We start from the raw sequence: 15894 nt of genomic DNA on the forward strand, positions 1-15894 counted from the left end.
GGAACGCGCTAGAAGATCTCTTTCAAAACGGAGCTCGCATCAAATCCCTTTTCATCCTTGCGCCGTTCGAGTTGCAGGATGAGATGCTGCGTGCGAATTTCCACTGCCAGGTCGATTGTAAAACTTCGGGCTCGACTGGATCCACCCGACATCTTTTGCTCGGTGCGTACCAGCCGACTCAGGAACGATGCTGGAAAATGCTTATCGAGATCCTCGACCAGCTGTGCCTGATCTTGTGAGCCCACCGTGGCAGACAGAGTGGATAGTAGCAGCCACGCATAGTTTGCCCTGTAAAGATACGGTGCGGCTTCCCAAGGTTCGGAAGCATCCTCGACGGCAACTGACGGTATCAATTGCGAAATGCTCGCGACGTCAATGTAGCCCCCTTTTGTGAAAATTTCCATGCTGTCGGTCAATTTCTGGGACACGCGTTTGAGTCGCTTATAATCTTCATGACCCGGCTGATTGACACGCTTGGCAGCTTTACAGATGTTCTTTGCGTCAGACGAGTTGATGTCGAAGATCTCCAGCAAACGAGTGGATGCTTGTTGAAGATCTGGTAGTTCGTCGGCCAGATCAATAGCGTCGACTCTGACATCCACAGAGCGCGCTGAGTCTAGGTTTAACCCATGATTCGGGTCTTGAGCCAGGAAAGTAGTACCAGAGAAATCGGTATGTCCCTCATCATGGGCGGGTGTATCTGGCACCACTGAGGAACTCAATCGCGATGCTCCTGCCTGAGGAGTTTGAAAAGGGGATCGTTCGATCACGGGGGAGAGATCTAATCAGGTCAGATGAGTCCTTGACGAGTGGCAAAATACGGAAAGGCCGTCAACTAGACACACAGCAACGATGTTCAAAAGGGAGATCCAGGCCACATCGAGACGCAGTTATTCCATAACGGGATGCATGTCAGGGTGGGGGCATGACCGGCAAGAGCCAATCAGAATGACTCGTGGGGATATCATATCAACAATGCGGCAGTCGATCGCAACAGATCAAGCAGCTGCGCTCAACAGAAATGATGAAACAACACCACTCTCATTTTTAGCGGTACTCACTTTTGCTTTGAGTCTGACCATGAGGAGCTACTCGCTGGTTGTTTTGAGAAAGCAACTGCTTGGTGGTGATGATTTCATCACGTTCTCGACTCTGACTGCGCGTCACGCGCCGGGAGGGATTCGCCATCGACATGTGGGTGGGCGGTACGCTGCTGCTTTTGGGGGGGCGCGTTACTCGCCGCCAACCCGGATTCAGCCAGACTTGACGTGTCGCTTGTTCCTTGGGGGCCACAGATTTTCTAGTAATCGAAAACTCTCTCCGATTAATCTTTCAAAGCCACTGGACCTCAGGATCATACGTGGGAGTGTCAAAAATATAGTCGTTGTGGAGGAGGTGTCGTGAGCAGATGACCTTGTGAGCCGTTTTAGGGCTGTTAGGCTTATTGAGTGTTCCGGATGCGGATAATTAGATTATCCGTCAAGTCTAGCCGGAAGAGGAACGCTCGGCATCACTTGCAGGCCTGAATGCCTCACATTACAGGCATTATCGGGTGTCAACCCCTCAAACCCTCAGGCCAACTTTACGCTTTTGTGCTATATCTACCCCATCACGGCATTTTGAAATCTCAGAAGATGTTTGAGTAACTTAGTTCTCAAGAGTCACTGTTCGATTGAAGTTTTATCTGTGTCGGTGTGTGTCTTGGGTAATAATCTACAGTTAACCCTTCAGGCAGAAACCCTAAAACCCTAACCACTAGGCGGCCCATGACGGCAAAATTTGCTCGAATGCCCGACTTAGGTGGTTGGCGAGAAGGACCATCTCATTACGCTAAGCCTAGCGGAACATGATGATTGTGACACTCCGTTTGCTACAATGATCTGACTCGACCTCAGCAGCTACCATCTACATCTGAAAATAGTTAGCCCAGGCATCTCAATTTCTGGGAAGGCCAAAAAACAAGGCGCTTATATCTTTGATTGGCCCAGCCTGAAAAAATGAGCATCAAGGTACTTGAGGATTTCCACGGGCGTGGGACTCAAATGCGAGACCTCACCCCATTTATATACCCGGGCTATCCTTCTAAGACTAGGTATTTCAAGAGAAGCTGTTGAATGAGGCATGTTCTTTATTGATGCGGTTGTTCATACACCTATGTTTCTTACTTTATTAAACCCTTCCAAATATGTGGAATATCAGAGCCCCGATAATTAAAAATCGATGGGATGCATGATTGCCCCAAATGTAGCTTTTTTCTAATACAGGCCCTCAATGAGGTAGATAATGCCAAAGACAAAGAAAGCGGTGGCGCCACCAAGTGTAACTGTTATGTCCAAGTTAGATACGACTGGGAAGACGACAGGAACAAGTGAGTACGATCCGAGACTTACCAACGCGCAGACTCACGCGGCCGGCAATAGCTCGACCGCCAATGACGGCCGCAGCGGTACAGATTGCGTGACCGGTGATGGCACCGACAGTCACCCACCAGTAGTCTTGACCAGCAGCCATTGCAATTGTAGCAATCTGACTGCGATCACCCCACTCGCCGAGGAAGGTCATGACGAAAGTCTGGACCCAGGCGGGGCTTAGCAGAAGGGAGAAGAGATTGCTCACGCCGCTCATCATATCGTTGAAGCGACGACCCGGGGTTGGCGAAGAGCCACGCGAGGACGAGGAAGAAACGCTCTCGGGAGGAGAAGGAAGACGATTGGAAGAGCCCCGCGACTTGGCGCGGCCGCCAGCACGACCGGCTTCCAGCGAATGCGGAGTAACCGACGAGCGACGACGACCCATGCGTCGTTGCTCTTGCTCCTTCTCCTCCAACTCCATCTCAACCTCGCGCATTTCCTCTCCCACGCCCTCGTCCGGAGACATCTCACGACCTTCCTTGAACATCTTGGCGCCAAAGACCAGGAACAGCACAGCGGCCATGAGCTTCGTGACAGACTTGGGAATCAAGGTAGGTACAGCGTGGCCGAGAACAGCAGACAACACAGTCATGACAAACAGGGCACAAAAGGCGGCGGAGAAGACAACCAAACGCGGGTGTCTCATGGCCATGAGGGCAGCGACAAGGAAGGTTTTGTCGCCAATCTCAGACACAATGATCATCGTAAAGGAGAAGAGCAAGGAGTGCAGGCCATCGCTTGCACCCACTGTCGTCTCGCCTGTCGCCAGACCAGGGATCTTGGAACTGGAATAGGATCCCGAGACTGGGGAGCCTTTCTGAACAGCGAGTGGATCTTCTTTGGCCTGAGAAGGAGACTTTGGGTGTGGAATATCGTGAGGCTTGGTAGGAAGATCGGCAGGTTTCTGAAAGATAGAATGAACGTGAGTAAAGTAGACTTTTTGAGATCATCAAAGGCGCCGATAACTCCTACCTCCAACATTCCGAGCGCACTCACATCATCCGACCCGCGCCCGGCGCTTCCACCCATTGACTCGCTGTCGGTTGACTGCTTTTGCTTCTCGCTGTGAGGCAGTGGTAGCCTCCTTGGGGCTGCCGGGTACCTTCTCAGACTTGGCCTGGTTGACCTTCTCCTTCTCAGATACCCCTCCCTCAGTGCCCCTCGTGCCTTCTTTGGGCCCAGGCCGGCTTGGGTCATCCATGACCCCACCATTTGAATTCGGGATGGCAGCCTCGGCCTCGATGCCGGGACGATTGCCCGAGGAAGCCTTGAAGGTGTCTTTGGCAGACCCAGCGCCTGTCCCGTCGTTGCTCTTGGTCTTGCGATCGCGGTCCGCAGTGGTTTCCACCCAGGGGCCAGCATGCGGCTTACCGTCCATGCGGTCGACTGGGACATCTAGGGACCCCTTGGTCGCAGTGTCATATATCGCGGGCTCAGCATCGACGTATCGCGCATCCACACCAGATGATTCACTTGATAGGCGAGAATTTGGTTGCCGAGTCGAGTCGACGTCGGCGGCCGCGACTGTCAGAGCTGGAAGGAGCAGCAAAGCCAAGGACGAGGAGACAGAGAATTTCATGATGTGTGGTCGCAGTCTCTACTGCTGGCAAGACGGCTGAGGCGAACGGGCGTAATTTGCGATACGAGAGAGAGTGAATGGTGGCTTCGTTAAAGGATGATGGGTAAAATGAGGCTGATGACGCCCAGGTCAAGGAAGGACACGAATATCGATCAATGATCCGCCACGGACGTTGGTACGAGGGGGGCAACGAAATTAAGTCACGAAACAAAGTAGAAATGAAAGCATGCAGATTAAAATTTTTTAAACAGTCTAAGCTCGTCAATGCAAAGACGTAAATTCGACACACAGCAAAGCCCGATGGAAGTCAACACAAAAAAAAAAGCAACACCGGTATCACTTTGTTACTGTTCCTCGTCCAGGGGGTTTATCCCACGTGATCCGTGTTCCACCGGAAGCGGCCTGTGAGAATCTGGCCCCAAGAAGTCAACGGAGGTCTTCCGTCAACGTTAGATGGCTTTATGTAGATTCAATGTTATTTGGCATTTTGAAGGCGCTGTCGAAATGACAGAAGCATAGTACGTCCTTGATTGATGGGCCTGACGATCAATTGTGTGCTGTGTTTATATATATTTTGAAAACTGCCTGTCCGACTGACTCGAAAAGGTGACGGACGTAAACTCTATATAGCTGCCCGCCGCCCGATTACAGGTCGCATAGGTTTATTCGACGCACACCCCAAAACCGATATACCTCTTCCTCTCGGGCCATGAGGATCGAGGAGGAGTCAAATACACTGGGTCATATGAAAAACAGGTCCTTCCACCTGGATCAAGTGGGCCTGCTTGACAGTGACCGGGCAAGACTGAGACTATCTGCCCTCTGTTTATCAAATCGAGGATTAAATGGATGTAAGCAGGAGGAAGATGCGATTTTTTCTTGTCGACGGGAATTCTGCTACAATTAGAATGTCGAAGGAAGCGGGACGCTACTTCATTTGCACGAAGCCGGCTCATTCTGAATATAGCCTGGGAGCAGCGTTCAAAGGGAAGGGGGTTGTCGGACTAGCAAGTTAGATCATCTTAACTCTCCATCGGATCTTGATGCAACATTGGGCACATTGGCTTGGCGCTACTGTGCCGGAAGCTCTTATTTCAACAGTTTCCGCTTTAGCGATTTTTTCGTATCAAGTTCAAAGGCGAGGCAAACCAAGGCAATGCGAGGCTGGATAACGCTTGTACTTGGTGGCAGGATGAGATGTCTTCCATTGGGGGACTAATCAGAGCGTCAAGACATTTTCTGGCTCTGATAGAGCTACTCATGATAGAAAGATCGTCTTTCCGGGCTTTCGAGGGTCTGCATTGCAACAGTGCTGTGAATTACACTCGCATTGGCTTGAGAGCCAGTAAGCTTGCCATTTCTGGTTGTATCAATCTCGATCTTCAGCGCCAGATGGGTAGAGCTGCAAATGCCCCACCAGTCGAAATAGTCCCAGTGTGATCATAGCTCGTGGTTGAAGGGTAAATGCTGACGCGGCGGACCTTGCATAGTGACGTTTTAGGGAACATGGATGAAAGACCATACCAGCAGTGAGTGTCGTGATTCTGCCCATTTTAAAAGAGGCCGAACCTATCACGAACGCTGACATTGCTCATCAAGCCATGTTCCGAATGCAAAGGTATCTCTGTCGGGGGCTCGATAATTGACAGTTAGTGTAAATTGCGATGGAAGCTGACACTCGTCTAGTGACGCCAAAATGTCACTTTCGAAGTCGTTATTGTCTTACCGGGTCTCGTTGCTTACCCTCAACGAGACCCATATACCCAGGGGCATCCAGTATCTCGAGTTTCATGTACGCATTTTATGAGTTCAGCATTTTCTCCGGATATCTACCAGAATTATCCACGTCAAAGGCTCTCGTAAGCATCTGAACATGCAGTTGAGGCAATGCCAAGTTGGGTGGACGCGTCGCGGGGGGACTTGCAAGTCACGCAGCCGATAGTCATCATGTGACAGGACATGCCGCAAATGGCCAGCGGCCTTGGTCTTCCATCAGCCGCCGTAAAACGGCCAACAGACTTCATTCACAACGATAGCCAGCGTAGCCTCCAATGAGAATGGAACGAAATGAAGAAAGAGAGACATCCTCTTTGAAAATCCTGAATAGACACAAGAAAAAAGTGATATTGACGCAAGCACTTGCATCGCGCGATGACATTTGAGTCGATATCTACGCGGCATTCCTCGTCATCGGTAGGTGACTCTGGTACAGTCTCACTCCACGAACCCCGTCACCTCCTGTCTCCCAACGGGCCCGATGCACGATGACGGCAGTCTGCAGCAAAATGGTCAGCTGAGATGACTGAGCCCAGCGAGCTCCAAATCATCTGCACACATCTCCTGCATCGTGAAAGCTGATAAGTGAGTTCAATCTCAAGTAGCAGCCCACATGCAGCAACGGGGATGACCCCGCAGCCTCACAGCGCCCACAAAACGCGGCTCTCCAATCTCAGAGCTACCCAGGCTTGGCACCCGAGTAGCTTGGATTGGGATTTCAGAAATTGGCCGATTGCAGATGAACAGGCCGCCGCAAGCTTCTCGTTGGGGGGGGGGGCAAGTGCTGCACGGCTGATCCTCTCGGGTGCATACACCGCAGCATCACTGGCAACGGGAAAGGTTATTTTACTTTGCACATGCTTCCTGTCCAAGAACCATCATCCGGCTATCCAGAGCAGGATTTATGCTGCCTTGACCAGCGGCTCACCAGCTTGACGCCATATCACCTTGTCCGGTGCTCGTCCGGTGCTCTCGAAAGAGGGGTTAGGCCGACATGTGCACCGCTCATCGACTGTCGAGGATGTGGACCCAGTGGAGAAGTGGAGATGAAGATGCGCCCGGCGGAACGATGATGGACACCGTAGAGTGACCTTGGGCACTGGTAAGAGTATTAACTTGACACTGTTCGGTAGTTAGTACTGGAGCTGTATACGAGACAATAATTCGGGTTTGACGGCGCAGCCCTCGAAAAAAAAGGGGGGAGGAGGAGTGGTCTGCGTAGGTTTGAAAAAGTCATGAAGGAGAGCTGGGAAACAGTCACACTGTGATAGGGCGGGAGCTTTTATCGTGAACAAAAGGCCCTACCGACTTTCACGCGTAGGCTGGTCCCAATAAAGACTCTCGAGAAGACAAAGATTGCCCCATTTGGGTACATGAGGCAATCCACGAGGTGCTCCACGAGGCAACCAGCAAGCAATGTGGTGCGACCACCTCAAGTGTCAACCCAGAATAGGTTGGAAATTTATGTTCACGAAGCCAGGGGTAATTGTTCACAATCGAGATGAATTGCAAGAAGAGCAGTCATCTCTCTTCTCGTACTCTGAGTCTCCAGTCCACCGTCGAATAACCGCAGGAGAAACGCCGGCGCAGGTGACAGGATGATCGACGCGACTCACCGCCTATTGGATCCTCCCCCCGCACGCACCTGCACTCGCGATCGTAACTCGCCAGATACGGAGACCGCGGAGATACGGAGTTTGTCCCAGATACACCTCCATGGACAACGGACAAGGCATGATGAGCAGTGGATGATGCTCTCCCGGTGGAAAGTAATCGCTTGGCGATCGTACGTGCTTCTTTTTGAGTATGCTCGGGTCCATAGTAATATCCCGCCTTGAAACACTCCGAACCAAACGAAGGTAGCATTGGCAAGCCACCGCCCAAAGGAAAAAAAAAGTCTCCCGTTGTCATGACCCAAGGAGCTTGGGTCATCAGTTGGGCTCGCTTCTGTGCCTCTGAGATGGTTCTTGCGTCCGTTCGCATCCCGTGATCTATTTCTTGTCGACCCTTTCCTCGCTAGATCTTTCCCTCGTTTCTTGGAATTCAAGCAATGCCGGATCAAGGTCTCACTCGTGCGAGGTTGCTTGGTCTCTCTCTTAAGTATTGATCTGGGACCCCCCCCCGCAGCCCCTTACCTGTTCACCACCATCGGGGTTTTCTACGCGGAGCTTCACGGGTCTTGATAGGAATCACCACGGATTCCGTCGGTCCAGCCCATCGTCCCCTTGCGGAGGTGGTCGGCTTAGGTGAGGCTTCACAGCATTCTTCGAGAAGTCTCCGTCAGCAGCAAGTGCATCGGGAAAGTGAGATTTAGGTGAGTGAAATCCCTCCAAGAGCCTCCCATCTCAGATCAAATCAAATCCACATCTCTGAGATCAGAAAACCCTCGACGCAACATGGGATTAATCTCGTTTTTTTCACAGTTGTGCGCGTGCTTGCTCCTGTACATACGGCGCAGAGACCGTGTCGGGAAGTCATCGGAAGTGGATTCCATGGAGGAACCACCATCGCCGGCGATGGTCCCAGAGAAGAACACACGGGCGGTCCCTCGCTGGAAACGTCTCTTGGGCAAAGCATCACCTTCGGGCAGTGAGGATGACTCCTACCGATCCAAGTCGACGCTGGGGATTCTAAGTGACAAAGAGACCGATGAGGTGCCCGGTGAGCAAAGCCCATATTGGAGCAGATACCCTGATTGTCAACCCGGGCGGGCTGCAGAGGCTGACTGTGACTTGACATCATTATACAGGGACGGTCTTGCTGTTGTCATCCGACCGAAACGAGCCCCTGGGGATGAGACACCAACCTCAACGGACGTCGACATCGTCGCTTCACTCTTCAGCACCCCCCTCTCGATCTTCCTCTCGATCGGCCGTACCTCAAAAGAAACGAACGGCCAATGGGCAGATTGTGCTTGAGCCACAGCCTGATGATTCGGCCAACGACCCGCTCAATTGGCCCATGTGGCAACGAGACGCGGCTCTCTTCTCCCTCGGGTTTTACTGTCTCATGGGTGGAGGCATGACCCCCATTTTGGCGGCGGGATTTTCGGATGTTGCCGAGACCTACGATGTCACCAAACAGAAAGTGGCCTACACCACGGGTCTTTATATGCTGGGACTGGGTATTGGCTCGGTGATCATGTCTCCGACAGCCATTTTGTTTGGCAAACGCCCTGTGTATCTCCTGGGCGCGATCTTGTTTGTCATCTCATGTATCTGGTGTGCTCTGTCCCCCAACTATCCCAGTCTGGTACTTGCACGCATCTTTCAAGGTATTGCCGTGAGCCCCGTGGAATGTCTCCCATCTGCGACCATCGCAGAGATCTATTTCTTGCACGAACGGGCCTACCGAGTTGGTGTATACACTCTGCTGCTGCTCGGTGGAAAGAACCTCATCCCCCTGGCCAGTGCGGCCATTATCGGCAGTCTCGGCTGGCGATGGGTGTTTTGGATTGTCGCGATCATTGTGGGAGCCTGCTTCTTCCTGCTATTCTTTTTCGTTCCTGAGACCTTCTGGGACCGCACTCCTCGGCCACGCAAGCACCGGAAGCGTCCTCACATGGGCAGGACCGTGTCTGATCTCATGTCTCATGGGTTCCGTGGTCGGCACCCGCACAAAGAGCTACCGGGGGAGCTGGTAGAAGGCAAAGAACAGCTAGAACCGGAACTACCAACGACGCCGCGACAGGAGAAGCACGCGCATTTCATGTTTGCCGACGACACGGCCAACGAGAAGGAGAACCTCGAGGCGAATGAAGAGCCCACAACACCCGGCAATTTCATCCCTGTCAACCACGATAATCACGATGATCACATCAGCCACGAGCCCCTGCCGGGTACCGCAGGAGAGGGACCAAGCCACCTGCAAGTGCCACCGGCAGTGGTCGTGGCCCCCGAAGGTCTCGAAGACCTCGAGTCGGCCTACCGGGCGACAAAGTCGCCAACCCGTAGCGCGCGGAGTGAATCCCATTCTCCAGGAATGCAAATTCCAGCGCCTCAGCAGTATACCAATCGACTGCGCGACCGGCCCAAGGTCCCATTCTCCCAATTACTCAAAGTCTGGAACGGTCGCATCGCTCACGACAAGTGGTACAAGGCGGCTACGCGGCCTTTCATCCTCTTCGCTTATCCTGCTGTTCTGTGGTCCTCGGTGATCTACGCCCTCTCCGTGGGGTGGTTAATCGTCCTTTCAGAGTGTGTCGCGGTGATCTACGAGTCCTCTGAATACTATGGCTTCACTGCCCTTCAGACCGGTCTGATTTACATATCCCCCTTCGTGGGTGGTCTCCTGGGTACCGCCGTGGCGGGCAAAGTGTCCGACATTGTGGTACGATATATGACCAGCCGGAACGGTGGCATCTATGAGCCCGAGTTCCGGCTGGTGATGGCAATCCCCATTGCCATTTCGACGACGATTGGTCTCATGGGATTTGGCTGGAGCGCTCAGCTCATGAACGCGTGGATCGTGCCGACCATTTTCTTTGGTGTGATTTCTTTTGGATGCTGTCTCGGGAGTACCACCGCCATTACTTTCTGCGTGGACAGTTATCGTCAATACGCCGGAGAGGCTCTCGTGACGCTCAACTTCAGCAAGAGTATGTATTCGACTTTCCCCACACCTTGATTGGATCCTTGGCTGATTTCTCCTCTAGACGTTCTTCACGGTCTCATCTTCTCGCTGTTCATTGTCAGCTGGTTGGAGTCGGACGGCTCGCGGACCGTGTTCTTGGCTATTGGCGGTATTCAAATGTTTTGTCTTTTGATGACAATTCCGATGTACATCTACGGCAAGCGGGCGCGCATGTGGACGGTGCGCAGGCGACTCATGGAGCGCTTCTGATTGAGTACGAATGACGATAGATGATTTTTGGTTTGGTTCTTCGAAATCGGCGTCCGTGTGCATATAGACTCGATGGTCTGGCTGGTGATGGCCAGAAGATTTGATAACGGTGGCGCTTATTCTCAATAATGATTGATGACGATAGGTCCGTTTACTATGATTCCGTCTGCTACAAGATATTTGCTATGAAACATGTCTGCAATTGACGCCAACCTCAATCGATCAAGTTTCGTAACCAAAGCGTACTTCAAGACGCCGAGGCTGGAGTCGTCGCTTCAGTCACCACATCAACCGGCCCGGCCGTTTTTGATTGCCGTGTGCTTCAAACACAGCCTCATGACCAAATGCCATCCGTACAATCGATAGTCCAAGTTCACTGTGATATGACCCGTATCCGGAATAGTTAAAGGAAACCGACTCTCCACCCGCATCTGATGGCATGCAAGATGTAGAAAGTCGGTGATTCATCCGGCATTACCCACCGTGGTCACTGGAGCCGAATGTACGGCCAGTCCCGAGCGGGCGTGAGATTGGCTGCCGAGCCAATCGAGCTAACCAAGAATTGGATGAACCTTGTTGACCTCCCAACCAAGCCACCCTCCTATGGCGACCAGGAAACACCGCCCAGTCTGTTGCACATCCCTTAGTATGGAAGGCGAGAAGACAGTATGACCGAACGAGTGCGAAGAAATGGGCAGCTCTCTGCGTGCGAGCCCTGTCGCAAGTCAAAACTCCGATGCGACCACCACCGGCCCGTATGTGGCAGGTGTTCGCGGCGCCGCCTGACGGAGCAAGAATGCCTCTACCATCCAGCTCCGATGGCGAAACAGCTGACTCCGCAATCCGAGTTAGAAGGAGTGACACATCCTCAAGTCCCAAATGGATCTGCCAGAGTCAGTCCAAGTCCCCACGAGCTTGTCAACCTGAATAGCAATTTGATGTCCCTAGTGGATCCAAGCCCGTCGCGTCCAACTAGATCGTGTACCTCTCTCACGAGGACCGGCATAGCTTTAGGCCAGCCTGCCCAGCCTGATGAAGAACAGGTTCGCCAGGGGGCAAGACTATTGAATGAGATTGTGCAATTAGGTGCGGAGCTAGGAGATTCCATGAAGCGGTTTCTCGTGTCTGACAACGAGCTTTGCCTTCACTGCCCTCTCATCAAGTTGGTTTGGGATGCGACGGACCAGAGAATTCGAAATTTGCCTCGCAATATGTCTTTGCAGGACTTGAAACTTCAATCCCGAGTCATCTTTGAACAGACGTCGTCGCAGCTTGTCTTGCCTTCAGACCCAGATAATCTACCGTCGGATTTGTCCAGACAAGCCCTTCGCTGGGACATGTTGGGCATCTACTGCGCCCAATTCGGGCTATTTCTCGGGGGAGAAAAGGACAAGCTTGGCAGCGTACTTGTCCATGAAGCTTGGAGGGCTGACCGCCAAACACTCATGCAAAGAGCATTCCAAGCCTGCATACAGTGTGAATCCTTTTGTGACAGCTTGGGCGCAGTCAACGATCTGACGCTTTGGTCCCGCTTGCTCACCATTCTCTTTGCCACTTGGTGCTTTGGGGACGACTCATATCACGTGCTGCGCTTGCTGGGCAGCATGTCTTCGGTGTTCTTCGCATTAGGGCTTCATAAGGGAGTCCAGAACGGCCAGTCGATACCTTACTACATGATTGAGATTCGTAAACGGGCTATTGCCTGGGCCCATGATCATGATAAGGTGTGGGCAGCGTTTACATCACGGTCAGCCGCCTTTGGCTTCTTTTCAAACGATTGCATTTGCGCTGACATGATGCGCTATCCACGTAGACCTGCACACCTTAGTCGCCATTTCTGCACATTTGATCTGCCCCTCGACCTTCCAGATTCGGTGATTATGGGGCCATATGATGCTCTTCTTGAAGCTCGTCGGCATTTAGACGCAGATGGATGGAACACAGAGGGCGTCTTCTATCCTGTGTCTCGCCAGCGCGTGCTGCTCTTGCTTTGCATGCCACGGGAGGAGGCTTTAGAGTTGAAAATTGGCCCAGCGACCCATGACCTTGAATCCAAAGCCGAGTAAGTCCTCCTGCCCTTTGTGATTCTATCTTGTGCCAATGCAAGCTTTAGGCGAACATTGCGAAAACTCAAATCCATTTGGCGGTCGATTCCGTCTCACCTCAAATATGATCAGATGCGAGGGGCCACAACTGATCTGGATACGGTCATGATTTTGCGGTACTTGTGGCTTCAGTATCTCTACACGGAATTTATTCTCTACACCATTCTTGCAAATTACAGCCAAGGGAGACGTGAGAAATTGATGATCACCGCGCATGAGATAGTCGCCACGGTCCTCCTTCCAGCTCGAACCAGAGATGCACTGCATAGCTATAGAGCCGACATTGAATGGGCTGTGAGTTTTGGGGCTCAGCATACATTTCATCTGGCTTGATGGCCACTAACTCTCATTGTAGCTGGTATTTTATGGAATGCCGTGTGCCAGTGTACTGGTTCTGGAGTTGCTACGCCAAGATCCGCCCACCACAAACACATATCACATCAATCGAAGCAAAGTTATCCAAGACATTAGCATCTTGATCTCGTGCTGCGACTCTTGGACGGAACCTGGCCAGAGCAATTATCAAACCTGTCGCCAAGCTCAAGCCATCTTCTCGAAGAGTCTTGATTCGATCTTGAATTGCACTCAGCCTGTCTCAAGGCTTCACGTTGACGAAGCGGATGGAGATAGAGCGACGAATGACGAGGAGGCTTGGAAACTTGCGACTCCCGATGTGAGTCAAGATGCAGAGTGGACGGTGTGGCTTGACTCTCTCGGTCTTCAGGGTGATCTGTGGCAGCTACCAAGCATATCCACTCCGGAATACTTTGCATGAGAGAGTAAAACAACCGAAAAACTCATGGGGTAGCAAATAAATTCAAGATTACGAAGAACATAAATCCTTCCGGCTCCAAAATTTTACGTGGTATAATTCAAGAGGCTTCTTTCTTAGGGCTTTTTCCATCAATTTGGAGTGATTGGCAACATAATGGCAGGATGACAGGGAAAGCGCAAATGACCGACACCATGAGCACAACTCATTTGAAAACCGGGCGTTGGAACAAAATGGTGGGAAATCTCCGCAGTCAAGATAGCTTTGCAAATGCTCATGATGAGCTTCGCGGTGATTGCGTCTGATCGACCGATTTCTGGGCCTCCATTATCGAGTTGAAATACTTCTCCTGCACACGTGCCGGATGGTGTTTGTATACATCCCCTGGCAAAATCACTCACTTTTAGCACTTGGGATAGATGATATGATGTTCCATGTGAGGAACTTTGGATCTTGACCATGCTGCACTCACCTTTGACAAAGGACCAAACGGCCGATTTGATCTTCGAACCCGTCGACTGTGAGGACCGTGGAGATTGTGTGCAACTCTCCAGACTCTTTTCATTCTCAACATATTGCGGGAGTGACTCCTCTTGCGTGAGATTCTCCACTGAAGGGTCACACTCCAGCTGTCTCTGGAATGTGGATGTGGAGGTGGACGGTGATTGCGAGGCAGGCATTGTGTAATAGCGATCAATAGAAGGAAGGATTAACTAATGATTTAGCCGTGTAGGATTGAAGTGGATCGTTATCGTGAAATGGAAAATCCAGATCTAAAAAATAAGATTTGCTTTGCCAGGAATGATTTATGAGTGCGAGAATGATGGCTCAGCACTTCCAAGGCCAAATTTATAATGTGTGAAGCCCCCGAATGCCTTGGGTGCTCGCTATAGCAAACGTGTTGATACAATTGTGAGCCTCACGGCGCTCGTGGGCTCGGAGTCGGACCAAAAGGCCTCGGAGCTCGGTGTGGGGGCGATCTCTCCAGAGTGAATCATTTTTTTGACGCCCGCTGGTGTCCAGCCAATTCGCAGGCAGATCAGGTCTGGGGACCTCTCGATACAAGCTTTTGTCTAACGGAGCTGCCTGTCATTCACAGATGTCTCCATCCAGATTGGGACTCCGAATGTAGGTGGTTCAGCTGATGGTTGATTCCCACCCAACTATTCCTCTCGATTTGTTGCGGTTGAGTCACGAGTCATCGACGAGTGCAACTTCCAAATTGGAAATCCCGAACACTAGGGAACAAGTCTCAACAATCCCAACGCGCTAACACTGGGCCTCCCACGCCTTGTTGCAAACTTTCCTGAATTGCGTAGCTGACGTTCCATGTATGGCCTCGCTAGGCCCCCCGTGTCTGTGCGATCTCTGCCTTTGGCCTAGAGTAGAGCTTTACGTGTCTCCCGACGCTAAGCTTTCTCTTCACCTCCAGGTGGAATAATTCACAATCGCCGCTTACGAGTCTTCGTGGTTTACCGAGGCCAGTCAAGCCCATCCCGTCGGTTGGTATGGCGGTCCTAGGGTGTAGTTGCCAGCATCCTCGAACTTGCTCGGTCGGAGAATCAAAGAGTTGATCAAAATCAGATCAGATTAACCAGCAAGCAAACAGTCTGTGCCGGACTCGTATTAATGTGTCAGATATGGAAAGGTTTCCTATGCGAGAGAACTCCCCCCTCACTGAAATGCAAACTTTGCTCTTGCTCCGCAGTCAAGTGGGCTTCAAAATCCCTTCTCAATCGCAATGATCTGAACGAGGGGCGCACTTTAGTCAAAAAACCGACACACAGTCTAGGTATGTAATTCTTCATTGTATATTGGGGATGTACGCGCCCCAGACGGGGGATTTACTGCGTCGTGTACTGAGTATCACGACGATCAACGGCTACACGGATGCAGGGAAACGCTCCACCTCGCGACACTTGTATAACAATGACCTTTATGTTGATGTACCTCGGCGGATCCTGGTTGTTGGATTGATGAATCTGTGGCAATGATGTGTCAACGAGACCCACAAGCGTGCCCGAGAATTCTCGTCTGGATGGAGAGGCCTATGGTGAGTGTGGTGTGATATGGAAGTGGAAGTGAGAACCTATCAGCATGCATATGTACATGCATGCAAGTCTTCCGTTAAGAGACACGCGATGGATTTTCACCTCACCATAGGAATGACAGGAGTCCATTGATTTACTGAGAGGGGAGAGGGGGAAAGGGGAAGGGCCTGCTTTTCTGGTGTTCACTGATCCTTGTAGCAGAGTGGGTTGGGATATGTCCCAAGCCTTGCAGATTGTCTCACATTTGGAAAAAGAAGATGAATCCTTTACTGAACCTCGTGGAAGCGAAAAGCGGGACAATCCCGACCAGTCTGGGACCTAGTGAGATAGGGACGACGCAGCGTGACTACAGTACATG

General features: G+C 51.7%; 5 protein-coding genes across 5 annotated transcripts; 2 read left to right on the forward strand and 3 right to left on the reverse strand.

Annotated features, from left to right (window-relative positions):
* Nucleotides 1-8: 8 nt before the first annotated feature.
* Nucleotides 9-1194, reverse strand: POX_g08845 (uncharacterized protein; the record flags this gene model as incomplete). Its single annotated transcript, XM_050117612.1, has 2 exons — nt 9-781; nt 1062-1194. The coding sequence occupies 2 exons, from the start codon at nt 1192-1194 to the stop codon at nt 9-11; spliced, it is 906 nt and encodes a 301-aa protein (XP_049965756.1).
* Nucleotides 1195-2255: 1061 nt separating this feature from the next.
* On the reverse strand, nt 2256-3990 carry POX_g08846 (uncharacterized protein; the record flags this gene model as incomplete). The annotated part of the gene is made up of 3 exons (XM_050117613.1): nt 2256-2323; nt 2391-3315; nt 3418-3990. The coding sequence occupies 3 exons, from the start codon at nt 3988-3990 to the stop codon at nt 2256-2258; spliced, it is 1566 nt and encodes a 521-aa protein (XP_049965757.1).
* Nucleotides 3991-8258: 4268 nt separating this feature from the next.
* On the forward strand, nt 8259-10608 carry POX_g08847 (uncharacterized protein; the record flags this gene model as incomplete). Its single annotated transcript, XM_050117614.1, has 3 exons — nt 8259-8427; nt 8516-10363; nt 10421-10608. 3 exons carry the CDS (start codon nt 8259-8261, stop codon nt 10606-10608), a joined length of 2205 nt encoding a protein of 734 aa, XP_049965758.1.
* A 736-nt stretch (nt 10609-11344) lies between these two features.
* On the forward strand, nt 11345-13488 carry POX_g08848 (uncharacterized protein; the record flags this gene model as incomplete). The annotated part of the gene is made up of 5 exons (XM_050117615.1): nt 11345-11501; nt 11557-12355; nt 12422-12670; nt 12722-13007; nt 13069-13488. 5 exons carry the CDS (start codon nt 11345-11347, stop codon nt 13486-13488), a joined length of 1911 nt encoding a protein of 636 aa, XP_049965759.1.
* A 271-nt stretch (nt 13489-13759) lies between these two features.
* POX_g08849 (uncharacterized protein) lies at nt 13760-14165 on the reverse strand (the record flags this gene model as incomplete). The annotated part of the gene is made up of 2 exons (XM_050117616.1): nt 13760-13869; nt 13958-14165. 2 exons carry the CDS (start codon nt 14163-14165, stop codon nt 13760-13762), a joined length of 318 nt encoding a protein of 105 aa, XP_049965760.1.
* Nucleotides 14166-15894: the final 1729 nt, after the last annotated feature.

Source organism: Penicillium oxalicum, chromosome VII (genome assembly GCF_001723175.1).
Source record: "Penicillium oxalicum strain HP7-1 chromosome VII, whole genome shotgun sequence".
In the NCBI taxonomy this organism is placed as follows: Eukaryota; Fungi; Ascomycota; class Eurotiomycetes; order Eurotiales; family Aspergillaceae; genus Penicillium; species Penicillium oxalicum.